This window comes from Oncorhynchus clarkii, chromosome 2, assembly GCF_045791955.1.
Source record: "Oncorhynchus clarkii lewisi isolate Uvic-CL-2024 chromosome 2, UVic_Ocla_1.0, whole genome shotgun sequence".
NCBI lineage: Eukaryota > Metazoa > Chordata > Actinopteri > Salmoniformes > Salmonidae > Oncorhynchus > Oncorhynchus clarkii.
The window spans coordinates 95,613,225-95,627,651 of record NC_092148.1 but is presented as its reverse complement, the minus strand read 5'-3'; the positions used below and the strand labels follow the sequence as shown (position 1 = coordinate 95,627,651).

General features: G+C 38.0%; 1 protein-coding gene across 4 annotated transcripts in view; it reads right to left on the bottom strand.

The window, feature by feature from the left end:
• The window catches only part of LOC139376666 (mitochondrial glutamate carrier 1-like), a 273,532-nt gene that overhangs the window by 164,814 nt on the left and 94,291 nt on the right, over nucleotides 1-14,427 (bottom strand). For 3 of the 4 annotated variants that reach the window (XM_071119524.1, XM_071119532.1, XM_071119517.1), the window contains exons 7-10: nucleotides 6,923-6,983; nucleotides 5,419-5,563; nucleotides 4,931-5,085; nucleotides 3,568-3,647 (exon numbers count right to left, since the gene is read on the bottom strand). In XM_071119524.1, coding sequence (XP_070975625.1) covers nucleotides 3,568-3,647; nucleotides 4,931-5,085; nucleotides 5,419-5,563; nucleotides 6,923-6,983 — 441 coding nt within the window. Of the gene's footprint in view, nucleotides 1-3,567; nucleotides 3,648-4,930; nucleotides 5,086-5,418; nucleotides 5,564-6,922; nucleotides 6,984-14,427 lie in introns of those variants that run through there. The other variant, XM_071119507.1, reaches the window with a different exon arrangement.

Genomic DNA, 14,427 nt, shown 5'->3' with positions numbered 1-14,427 from the left:
TGTACTACAGAAACACCAAACAGTGCTAGGTGGCTGTACTACAGAAACACCAAACAGTGCTAGGTGGCTGTACTACAAAAACACCAAACAGTGCTAGGTGGCTGTACTACAGAAACACCAAACAGTGCTAGGTGGCTGTACTACAGAAACACCAAACAGTGCTAGGTGGCTGTACTACAGAAACACCAAACAACAGTGCTAGGTGGCTGTACTACAGAAACACCAAACAGTGCTAGGTGGCTGTACTACAGAAACACCAAACAGTGCTAGGTGGCTGTACTACAGAAACACCAAACAGTGCTAGGTGGCTGTACTACAGAAACACCAAACAGTGCTAGGTGGCTGTACTATAGAAACACCAAACAGTGCTAGGTGGCTGTACTACAGAAACACCAAACAGTGCTAGGTGGCTGTACTACAGAAACACCAAACAGTGCTAAGTGGCTGTACTACAGAAACACCAAACACAGTGCTAGGTGGCTGTACTACAGAAACACCAAACAGTGCTAGGTGGCTGTACTACAGAAACACCAAACAGTGCTACAGTGCTAGGTGGCTGTACTACAGAAACACCAAACAGTGCTAGGTGGCTGTACTACAGAAACACCAAACAGTGCTAGGTGGCTGTACTACAGAAACACCAAACAGTGCTAGGTGGCTGTACTACAGAAACACCAAACAGTGCTAGGTGGCTGTACTACAGAAACACAAAACAGTGCTAGGTGGCTGTACTACAGAAACACCAAACAGTGCTAGGTGGCTGTACTACAGAAACACCAAACAGTGCTAACACAGTGCTAGGTGGCTGTACTACAGAAACACCAAACAGTGCTAGGTGGCTGTACTACAGAAACACCAAACAGTGCTAGGTGGCTGTACTACAGAAACACCAAACAGTGCTAGGTGGCTGTACTACAGAAACACCAAACAGTGCTAGGTGGCTGTACTACAGAAACACCAAACAGTGCTAGGTGGCTGTACTACAGAAACACCAAACAGTGCTAGGTGGCTGTACTACAGAAACACCAAACAGTGCTAGGTGGCTGTACTACAGAAACACCAAACAACAGTGCTAGGTGGCTGTTCTACAGAAACACCAAACAGTGCTAGGTGGCTGTACTACAGAAACACCAAACAGTGCTAGGTGGCTGTACTACAGAAACACCTAACAGTGCTAGGTGGCTGTACTACAGAAACACCAAACAGTGCTAGGTGGCTGTACTACAGAAACACCAAACAGTGCTAGGTGGCTGTACTACAGAAACACCAAACAGTGCTAGGTGGCTGTACTACAGAAACACCAAACAACAGTGCTAGGTGGCTGTACTACAGAAACACCAAACAGTGCTAGGTGGCTGTACTACAGAAACACCAAACAGTGCTAGGTGGCTGTACTACAGAAACACCAAACAGTGCTAGGTGGCTGTAATACAGAAACACCAAACAGTGCTAGGTGGCTGTACTATAGAAACACCAAACAGTGCTAGGTGGCTGTACTACAGAAACACCAAACAGTGCTAGGTGGCTGTACTACAGAAACACCAAACAGTGCTAAGTGGCTGTACTACAGAAACACAAAACAGTGCTAGGTGGCTGTACTACAGAAACACCAAACAGTGCTAGGTGGCTGTACTACAGAAACACCAAACAACAGTGCTAGGTGGCTGTACTACAGAAACACCAAACAGTGCTAGGTGGCTGTACTACAGAAACACCAAACAGTGCTAGGTGGCTGTACTACAGAAACACCAAACAGTGCTAGGTGGCTGTACTACAGAAACACCAAACAGTGCTAGGTGGCTGTACTACAGAAACACAAAACAGTGCTAGGTGGCTGTACTACAGAAACACCAAACAGTGCTAAGTGGCTGTACTACAGAAACACCAAACAGTGCTAGGTGGCTGTACTACAGAAACACCAAACAGTGCTAGGTGGCTGTCCTACAGAAACACCAAACAGTGCTAGGTGGCTGTACTACAGAAACACCAAACAGTGCTAGGTGGCTGTACTACAGAAACACCAAACAGTGCTAGGTGGCTGTACTACAGAAACACCAAACAGTGCTAAGTGGCTGTACTACAGAAACACCAAACAGTGCTAGGTGGCTGTACTACAGAAACACCAAACAGTGCTAGGTGGCTGTCCTACAGAAACACCAAACAGTGCTAGGTGGCTGTACTACAGAAACACCAAACAGTGCTAGGTGGCTGTACTACAGAAACACCAAACAGTGCTAGGTGGCTGTACTACAGAAACACCAAACAGTGCTAAGTGGCTGTACTACAGAAACACCAAACAGTGCTAGGTGGCTGTACTACAGAAACACCAAACAGTGCTAGGTGGCTGTACTACAGAAACACCAAACAGTGCTAGGTGGCTGTACTACAGAAACACCAAACAGTGCTAGGTGGCTGTACTACAGAAACACCAAACAACAGTGCTAGGTGGCTGTTCTACAGAAACACCAAACAGTGCTAGGTGGCTGTACTACAGAAACACCAAACAGTGCTAGGTGGCTGTACTACAGAAACACCTAACAGTGCTAGGTGGCTGTACTACAGAAACACCAAACAGTGCTAGGTGGCTGTACTACAGAAACACCAAACAGTGCTAGGTGGCTGTACTACAGAAACACCAAACAGTGCTAGGTGGCTGTACTACAGAAACACCAAACAGTGCTAAGTGGCTGTACTACAGAAACACCAAACAGTGCTAGGTGGCTGTACTACAGAAACACCAAACAGTGCTAGGTGGCTGTCCTACAGAAACACCAAACAGTGCTAGGTGGCTGTACTACAGAAACACCAAACAGTGCTAGGTGGCTGTACTACAGAAACACCAAACAGTGCAAGGTGGCTGTACTACAGAAACACCAAACAGTGCTAGGTGGCTGTACTACAGAAACACCAAACAGTGCTAGGTGGCTGTACTACAGAAACACCAAACAGTGCTAGGTGGCTGTACTACAGAAACACCAAACAGTGCTAGGTGGCTGTCCTACAGAAACACCAAACAGTGCTAGGTGGCTGTACTACAGAAACACCAAACAGTGCTAGGTGGCTGTACTACAGAAACACCAAACAGTGCAAGGTGGCTGTACTACAGAAACACCAAACAGTGCTAGGTGGCTGTACTACAGAAACACCAAACAGTGCTAGGTGGCTGTACTACAGAAACACCAAACAGTGCTAGGTGGCTGTACTATAGAAACACCAAACAGTGCTAGGTGGCTGTACTACAGAAACACCAAACAGTGCTAGGTGGCTGTACTACAGAAACACCAAACAGTGCTAAGTGGCTGTACTACAGAAACACAAAACAGTGCTAGGTGGCTGTACTACAGAAACACCAAACAGTGCTGGGTGGCTGTACTACAGAAACACCAAACAGTGCTAAGTGCATGGGCACTTGAATGAAAGGGTAACTACACTCAACAATCTCCTGAAGTGGTAATATGTGTTGTAATATACTTAGAACATCCTGTTGTTATCCAAAACAAAAAGTGTGATTTTGAGAGCGAAAACCTGAAACAACGTCAATACCCCACAATCCCCATGTGTTGAGAGTTACCTGATACAGTCAGTCACCCCGCTGTAGGTTTCCTCTGTACTCCCTCTGTTCATAGACTGGATTCTGGTCTTTATCACTGTCAATACACAACAACACCATGGTAACACTACAACACACACTGATGCAACTAAGAACCTATGATTGGTGTAAGATCCCGGCTAAATACAGACCATTTTAACTCAGAGAGACATAACGTAGTATAATAGTATAACATTGTAACACATTCTAGGTTCTTAATAACAAGTTATAACAAGTTTGAAAGAAAATCCCCATTTCTCACCATCTACAGGGTTGACAGCGGCCATACTGCCAGTCTATATTACTACAGTATTATTAACTAGATACTGGATACTATAATATCATGTCTCACCATCTACAGGGTTGACAGCGGCCGTGCTGCCAGTCTATATAACTAGATACTGGATATTATAATATCATGTCTCACCATCTACAGGGTTAACAGCGGCCGTGCTGCCAGCCTATATTACTACAGTATTATTAACTATAATATTATGTCTCACCATCTACAGGGTTGACAGCGGCCGTGCTGCCAGTCTATATAACTAGATACTGGATATTATAATATCATGTCTCACCGTCTACAGGGTTAACAGCGGCCGTGCTGCCAGTCTATATTACTACAGTATTATTAACTATAATATTATGTCTCACCATCTACAGGGTTAACAGCCACGGCGGCCGTGCTGCCAGTCTATATTACTACAGTATTATTAACTATATACTGGATATTATAATATCATGTCTCACCATCTACAGGGTTGACAGCCACGGTGGCCGTGCTGCCAGTCTATATAACTAGATACTGGATATTATAATATCATGTCTCACCGTCTACAGGGTTAACAGCCACGGCGGCCGTGCTGCCAGCCTATATTACTACAGTATTATTAACTATAATATTATGTCTCACCATCTACAGGGTTGACAGCGGCCGTGCTGCCAGTCTATATTACTACAGTATTATTAACTATAATATTATGTCTCACCATCTACAGGGTTGACAGCGGCCGTGCTGCCAGTCTATATTACTACAGTATTATTAACTATAATATTATGTCTCACCATCTACAGGGTTGACAGCGGCCGTGCTGCCAGTCTATATTACTACAGTATTATTAACTAGATACTGGATATTATAATATCATGTCTCACCGTCTACAGGGTTGACAGCCACGGCGGCCGTGCTGCCAGTCTATATTACTACAGTATTATTAACTAGATACTGGATATTATAATATCATGTCTCACCGTCTACAGGGTTTACAGCGGCCGTGCTGCCAGTCTATATTACTACAGTATTATTAACTAGATACTGGATATTATAATATTATGTCTCACCATCTACAGGGTTGACAGCCACGGCGGCCGTGCTGCCAGCCAGACAGCCTGCCAGGAATGAGACATAGAACGGAGCGGGGCCCTCCGCTCCTCTCTTCCCCAGGTCGTTCAGGTTGGCAAACAGAGGGAAGTAGATGATGGAGAACGGAACATCCCTGAGAAGAGAGAAGAGAGGAAGGGAGAAACGAGAGACGAGCAGAGGAGAGTTTATCATATTGTCATACCTCAGTGTGTGTCGGTGTATCTATGAATGGGCTTTCATTGTATTTCTTTGATTCCTCGATTCCTCGCGTCCTCTTTCCTCGACTCCTCAAAACGTCTTGGAGGAGAAGATCCAAGGTCCCTTAGTCTCTGATCTTTTTCCTCCATACGTTTTGAGAAGGAGACGAGGACGGTAGGAATCCAGAAAATAAAATTGAGATAGAGCCAATGAGTCGAGGGTAGTTGGTGGTCAGAACAGTGTCCGTCTGTGGTGCTATGTTGTTTACCTGAGCAGTGTGGCCCCCAGGCCCTTGTACAGCCCAGCGATTCCCTTCTCCTTAAGCAGTTCCCTGGTCAGTTGCATGGCGGTGGGGGACTTGGTCGGCACGGTCCCCGGTACTACCGTCTCTGGCATCAGCTTCCTCTGGGCCTCTGATAGAAGGACAGACAGGTACAGCGTGGGGTTAGAGCTTTTCTGATAGTTGATTTGTTAAGGAAGAATTTTACTATTATTGTAATTAAGATGCACTAACTTTTCTGTTCTGTCTGTGGACAATATAGTATCCATCCACCCACCTACCCACCACCCACCCACCACCCACCCACAGACAGTAGAGATGGTAGGATCCTTATGTGGATCCAATATAGAATAGACAGTAGAGATGGTAGGATCCTTATGTGGATCCAATATAGAATAGACAGTAGAGATGGTAGGATCCTTATGTGGATCCAATATAGAATAGACAGTAGAGATGGTAGGATCCTTATGCGGATCCAATATAGAATAGACAGTGGAGATGGTAGGATCCTTATGTGGATCCAATATAGAATAGACAGTAGAGATGGTAGGATCCTTATGTGGATCCACTATTGACCACACGGGGGCAGAATTGATCCATATTTCAACACTAGGTCATAGTGACCCTTCCATTTTGCAGCTCTGTGTCTCTCTCTTACCAATCCTCCTCCATCTCTCTAAATATCTCACAGATTGTTTTTCCATCTTTCTAAATGGTTGTATTCGGTCTGGATCGCCGATAGAGAAATGTAACGGTCATGTGAATGCCGTCTCCACTAAAGCGAGAACAGTGCCTTTAAATTTAAATCACGCTGTAATACAGGACTTCATTCCACTCTCTCTAAATGATTCTCCTCTATCAATTCAATTCAAGGGCTTTATTGGCATGGGAAACATGTGTTAACATTGCCAAAGCAAGTGAGGTAGATAATATACAAAAGTGAAATAAAAAATAAAAATTAACAGTAAACATTACACATACAGAAATAATAATAACTATCTATCTCTCTTACTGAATCTCCTCTTATCTATCTCTTACTAATTCACCTCTATCTCTCTTACTGAATCTCCTCTATCTATCTCTTACTGTTTGTCCTCTGTCTATCTCATACTGAATCTCATCTATCTATCTCTTACTGTTTGTCCTCTGTCTATCTCATACTGAATCTCCTCTATCTATCTCTTACTGTTTGTCCTCTGTCTATCTCATACTGAATCTCCTCTATCTATCTCTTACTGTTTGTCCTCTGTCTATCTCATACTGAATCTCCTCTATCTATCTCTTACTGTTTGTCCTCTGTCTATCTCATACTGAATCTCCTCTATCTATCTCTTACTGTTTGTCCTCTGTCTATCTCATACTGAATCTCATCTATCTATCTCTTACTGTTTGTCCTCTGTCTATCTCATACTGAATCTCCTCTATCTATCTCTTACTGTTTGTCCTCTGTCTATCTCATACTGATTCTCCTCCATCTCTTTAAATCTCTTACCAATTCTCCCAGCATCTTGAAGCTGAATCTTCAACATCTCCATAGGAGTCGTGACGATAACCTGTGACGATAAACACAAATACAAGATGAAAAACCTCTATATCTGACAGGAACATTTGGTCAAGTGTGATAACCAGGGGTTTATATAACCAGAACCAGAACACTATAACAATATAGAACACGATAACAATATGGAACACTATAACAATATAGAACATTATAACAATATAGAACATTATAACAATATAGAACACTATAACAATATAGAACATTATAACAATATAGAACACTATAACAATATAGAACACGATAACAATATGGAACATTATAACAATATAGAACATTATAACAATATAGAACACTATAGAACACTACAACAATATAGAACACTATAACAATATGGAACACTATAACAATATAGAACATTATAACAATATAGAACACTATAGAACACTACAACAATATAGAACACTATAACACTTTAGAACACTATAGAACACGATAACAATATGGAACACTATAACAATATAGAATATTATAACAATATAGAACATTATAACAATATGGAACACTATAACAATATAGAACATTATAACAATATAGAACACTATAGAACACTACAACAATATAGAACACTATAACACTATAGAACACTATAGAACACTACAACAATATAGAACACTATAACACTATAGAACACTATAGAACACTACAACAATATAGAACACTATAACACTATAGAACACTATAACACTATAGAACACTATAGAACACTACAACAATATAGAACACTATAACACTATAGAACACTATAGAACACTACAACAATATAGAACACTATAACACTATAGAACACTATAGAACACTATAAAACTATAACAATATAGAACACTATAACAATATAGAACATTATAACAATATAGAACATTATAACAATATAGAACACTATAACACTATAACACTATAGAACACTATAACAATATAGAACACTATAACAATATAGAACACTATAACAATTTGGAACACTATAACACTATGGAACACTATAACACTATGGAACACTATAACACTATAACAATATAGAACACTATAACAATATGGAACACTATAACACTATGGAACACTATAACACTATAACAATATAGAACACTATAACAATATAGAACATTATAACAATGTAGAACATTATAACAATATATAACACTACAACACTATAACAATATAGAACACTATAACAATATAGAACACTATAACAATATGGAACACTATAACACTATGGAACACTATAACACTATAACAATATAGAACACTATAACAATATAGAACATTATAACAATGTAGAACATTATAACAATATATAACACTACAACACTATAACAATATAGAACACTATAACAATATAGAACACTATAACACTATAGAACACTATAACACTATAACAATATAGAACACTATAACAATATAGAACATTATAACAATATAGAACATTATAACAATATAGAACACTATAACACTATAACAATATAGAACACTATAACAATATAGAACACTATAACACTATAACAATATAGAACACTATAACAATATAGAACATTGTAACAATATAGAACATCATAACAATATAGAACACTATAGAACACTATAACAATATGGAACACTATAACAATATAGAACATTATAACAATATAGAACACTATAGAACACTATAACAATATGGAACACTATAACAATATAGAACACTATAACACTATAACAATATAAAACACTGTAAAAATATAGAACACTATAACACTATAACAATATAAAACACTGTAAAAATATAGAACACTATAACAATATAGAACACTATAACAATATAGAACATTATAACAATATAGAACACTATAGAACACTATAACAATATAGAACACTATAACAATATAGAACATTATAACAATATAGAACACTATAACACTATAACAATATAAAACACTGTAAAAATATAGAACACTATAACAATATAGAACACTATAACAATATAGAACATTATAACAATATAGAACACTATAACACTATAACAATATAAAACACTGTAAAAATATAGAACACTATAACAATATAGAACACTATAACAATATAGAACATTATAACAATATAGAACACTATAACACTATAACAATATAGAACACTATAACAATATAGAACACTATAACACTATAGAACACTATAACACTATAGAACACTATAACAATATAGAACACTATAACAATATAGAACACTATAACACTATAGAACACTATAACACTATAGAACACTATAACACTATAGAACACTATAACACTATCTAACACTATAACACTATAGAACACTATAACACTATAGAACACTACAACAATATAGGACACTATAACAATATAGAACACTATAACACTACAACAATATAGAACACTATAGAACACTATAACAATATAGAACACTATAGAACACTATAACACTATAGAACACTATAACACTATAGAACACTATAACACTATAGAACACTATAACACTATAGAACACTATAACACTATAGAACACTATAACACTATCTAACACTATAACACTATAGAACACTATAACACTATCTAACACTATAACACTATAGAACACTATAACACTATAGAACACTATAACACTATAGAACACTATAACACTATCTAACACTATAACACTATAGAACACTATAACACTATAGAACACTATAACACTATAGAACACTATAACACTATCTAACACTATAACACTATAGAACACTATAACACTATAGAACACTATAACAATATAGAACACTGCAACAATATAGAACACTATAACACTACAACAATATAGAACACTATAACACTATCTAACACTATAACAATATAGAACACTATAACACTATAGAACACTATAACACTACAACAATATAGAACACTATAACACTACAACAATATAGAACACTATAACAATATAGAACACTATAACACTACAACAATATAGAACACTATAACAATATAGAACACTATAACAATATAGGACACTATAACAACATAGAACACTATAACACTATAGAACACTATAACAATATAACAACATATACAATTAACTAATAGCTAGCATTAGCAACTCTACAGTGTAACCAATAGGTCCAGGAGCTAGGCTAGGCTACGGCCTAACATATACAATACCATTAACTAATAGCTAGCATTAGCAACTCTACAGTGTAACCAATAGGTCCAGGAGCTAGGCTAGGCTACGGCCTAACATATACAATACCATTAACTAATAGCTAGCATTAGCAACTCTACAGTGTAACCAATAGGTCCAGGAGCTAGGCTAGGCTACGACCTACCGGACATCAATGTGTTAATAGCTAACAACTCACTAGCTCCTATTTGTGTTACAAAGAGCTAGACAACACAACGGATACCATTAACTAATACACACTTGTTTCTCCTGTGTAATCCGGGCTGTAGTAACTGGTTAACAGGATTAAAGGTGAGATGGCCAGTTGGGTTAATACTACTCCTAATCTAATCTAATCTAATCTAGAGTTCCCTGGGAAGTATTGAGCTAGCTGGCTTCGGCCTAATGGACTACAGGTAGGCTATTACACTATGACACAAATACACACAAAACACACACGCACGCACACAGTCACACACACACACACACACACACACACACACACACACAATCACACACACAGTAGTGATGCGTGGGTCAACTGTTTGTTCATCCGCACTCGCACACAATTGCTAATAACTCATCTGCAACCGACTTTAGCCGTTGTGATAATCCCGCACCCAACCCTAACCTGCCATATGTCACGATCGTCCTCTTCTTCTGACGAGGAGTAGCAAGGATCGGAACCAAAGCGCAGCGTGGTACGTGTTCATGACGATATTTATTCAACTCAGAACACTAAAACAAAATTAAACAAAGAGAATGATACGAAACGAAACAGTCCTGTCTGGTGACAGACACAAAGACAGAAAATAATCACCCACGAAACACAATTAGAAAACAGGCTCCCTAAATATTGGTTCTCAATCAGGGACAACGATTGACAGCTGCCTCTGATTGAGAACCATACCAGGCCAAACACAGAAATAGCAAATCATAGAAAAACTAACATAGACAACCCACCCCAACTCACGCCCTGACCATACTAAAACTAACATAGACAACCCACCCCAACTCACGCCCTGACCATACTAAAACTAACATAGACAACCCACCCCAACTCACGCCCTGACCATACTAAAACTAACATAGACAACCCACCCCAACTCACGCCCTGACCATACTAAAACTAACATAGACAACCCACCCCAACTCACGCCCTGACCATACTAAAACTAACATAGACAACCCACCCCAACTCACGCCCTGACCATACTAAAACTAACATAGACAACCCACCCCAACTCACGCCCTGACCATACTAAAACTAACATAGACAACCCACCCCAACTCACGCCCTGACCATACTAAAACTAACATAGACAACCCACCCCAACTCACGCCCTGACCATACTAAAACTAACATAGACAACCCACCCCAACTCACGCCCTGACCATACTAAAACTAACATAGACAACCCACCCCAACTCACGCCCTGACCATACTAAAACTAACATAGACAACCCACCCCAACTCACGGCCTGACCATACTAAAACTAACATAGACAACCCACCCCAACTCACGCCCTGACCATACTAAAACTAACATAGACAACCCACCCCAACTCACGCCCTGACCATACTAAAACTAACATAGACAACCCACCCAACTCACGCCCTGACCATACTAAAAAACAAGGACATAACAACAGAACTAAGGTCAGAACGTGACAATATAGGCCTGTAGAAAATGTGCTTTACAGTCAGACACCAAAACAAATACTTTTGACAGGTGGGTGCAGGAATTCTTTTTTTAAAGCCTAATTTAAATATGTTTCTGCTTACAATTTCAGATATTTTGGTAGGCTATTTGTTAATAATCCACATGTCTGTAATTAGATACAAGCCGTTTATCTTCTGTCCCAGAAGACTAAATAACCGCAGAATAGTGTTATAAATGGATCAATGCTTCAATCTAAGGGACATCTACAGAGTTCTCAGTCATCTCTGCTTCCCTCGCACAGCACACATTTAATGCAATAACTCAAAGAGAGAAAAAAAAAAGAAAAACAGGAAAGAATTTCTGTGCAAAATTTACAAATGGCATCAGTTTGACTGGTTTTATGGAAATTAAAAGCAGTGAAAACAACCCAACATGTTTCTGATAAGATTTCAGTTCGACTTGGATGCATATTATATACTATCAGCTGTTATGATGCTGATAGAGATACTGCAGCATCTTTACAGACAGTCCCTAACTACGCATTCTTTCTATCAAGATGCTGAAAGACATAAATCATAATTCTACACTTGTGTTCCCGAGTCAAAATGTACATTTGGTATATAATTTTACTGCCAGAAATGCTTCATTTTGAAGGAGTTAATATTATATGAGGCTATGTGAGAGATTATAGGCCTACAGTTATTAGTATAATATATGAGAGGTTATAGACCTACAGTTAATATTATATTAGACTATGTTATAGTATATTATATGAGAGGTTATAGACCTACAGTTAATATTATATGAGAGGTTATAAACTACAGTTAATAGTATATGAGAGGTTATAAACTACAGTTATTAGTATATTATATGAGAGGTTATAAACCTACAGTTCATATTATATGAGAGGTTATAAACTACAGTTAATATTATATTAGACTATGTTATATTATATTATATGAGAGGTTATAAACCTACAGTTAATATTATATTAGAATATATTATATTAGACTATGTTATAGTATATTATATGAGAGGTTATAGACCTACAGTTAATATTATATGAGAGGTTATAAACTACAGTTAATATTATATGAGAGGTTATAAACTACAGTTAATAGTATATTATATGAGAGGTTATAAACTACAGTTAATATTATATTATATGAGAGGTTATAAACCTACAGTTAATATTATATTATATGAGAGGTTATAAACTACAGTTATTAGTATATTATATGAGAGGTTATAAACCTACAGTTAATATTATATTAGACTATGTTATATTATATTATATGAGAGGTTATAAACAACAGTTAATAGTATATTAGACTATGTTATATTATAAAATATGAGAGGTTATAAACCTACAGTTCATATTATATTATATGAGAGGTTATAAACCTACAGTTCATATTATATGAGAGGTTATAAACCTACAGTTAATAGTATATTATATGAGAGGTTATAAACCTACAGTTCATATTATATGAGAGGTTATAAACATACAGTTAATATTATATTAGACTATGTTATATTATATTATATGAGAGGTTAAAAACCTACAGTTCATATTATATGAGAGGTTATAAACCTACAGTTCATATATGAGAGAATATAAACATACAGTTAATATTATATTAGACTATGTTATAGTATATTATATGAGAGGCTATAAACCTACAGTTAATATTATATTAGAATATATTATATTAGACTATGTTATAGTATATTATATGAGAGGTTATAAACATACAGTTAATATTATATTAGACTATGTTATATTATATTATATGAGAGGTTATAAACCTACAGTCAGGGTCCAGAGTTGAGATAGGTTACTATTCCATCTGAACAGTACAGTACCTTTGATGTGCCATAGGCCTGTTTGAAGTCCTGACTGTCCAATTGTAATCGCGCCTCACAATCATCACACATCATCATAACAACACAGCCACACTGCTGTCATTCTCTTGTACCACTTCACCAAACATTATTCTGCTCCTCCCTTTTCAAGTCTCCCATTGGGCAGCTTTTCTCTTCCTGAATTCAACTCCGCCCCCTTTTTTTTTGTTATGCCTCAGTGGAGCGACATGAACTTTTTCTGCCCTAGTTCCCGAAAGCGTTTGGTGATTGGCGTGTAAACATGTGTGTGTCGAGTACAGTTAGGCTCTAACGCTTAAGCTTCTGCACTAAAGGAAAACCTCAATGTAACATATAGATATTAACTGAACAAGAAAAATGATATATCATTATACGCATTGTTTTCTCTTTATTAAAACAAACCCGCCCTTCATCCACACAATATTTCATGACTCTAAACCCGCCTGCATGTGGATATAACCGCAGGGACAGCAGGTTATGAGTCAACCCGTGCATCATTAACACACACAGACACACACACACACACACACACACACACACACACACACACACATACACACACACACACACACACACACACACACACACACACACACACACACACACACACACACACACACACACACACACACACATGGTGCTCAGGGTCCAATGACCTGCAAGTCCTTATCTCACTGTTACCACCAGTCCAGAACAGCTGAGCTAATGAATAATTTATTGTCCCACTGTCTCTGTCTGCGTCTGGACAGCAGGACTTGTGAATACTAGATCACC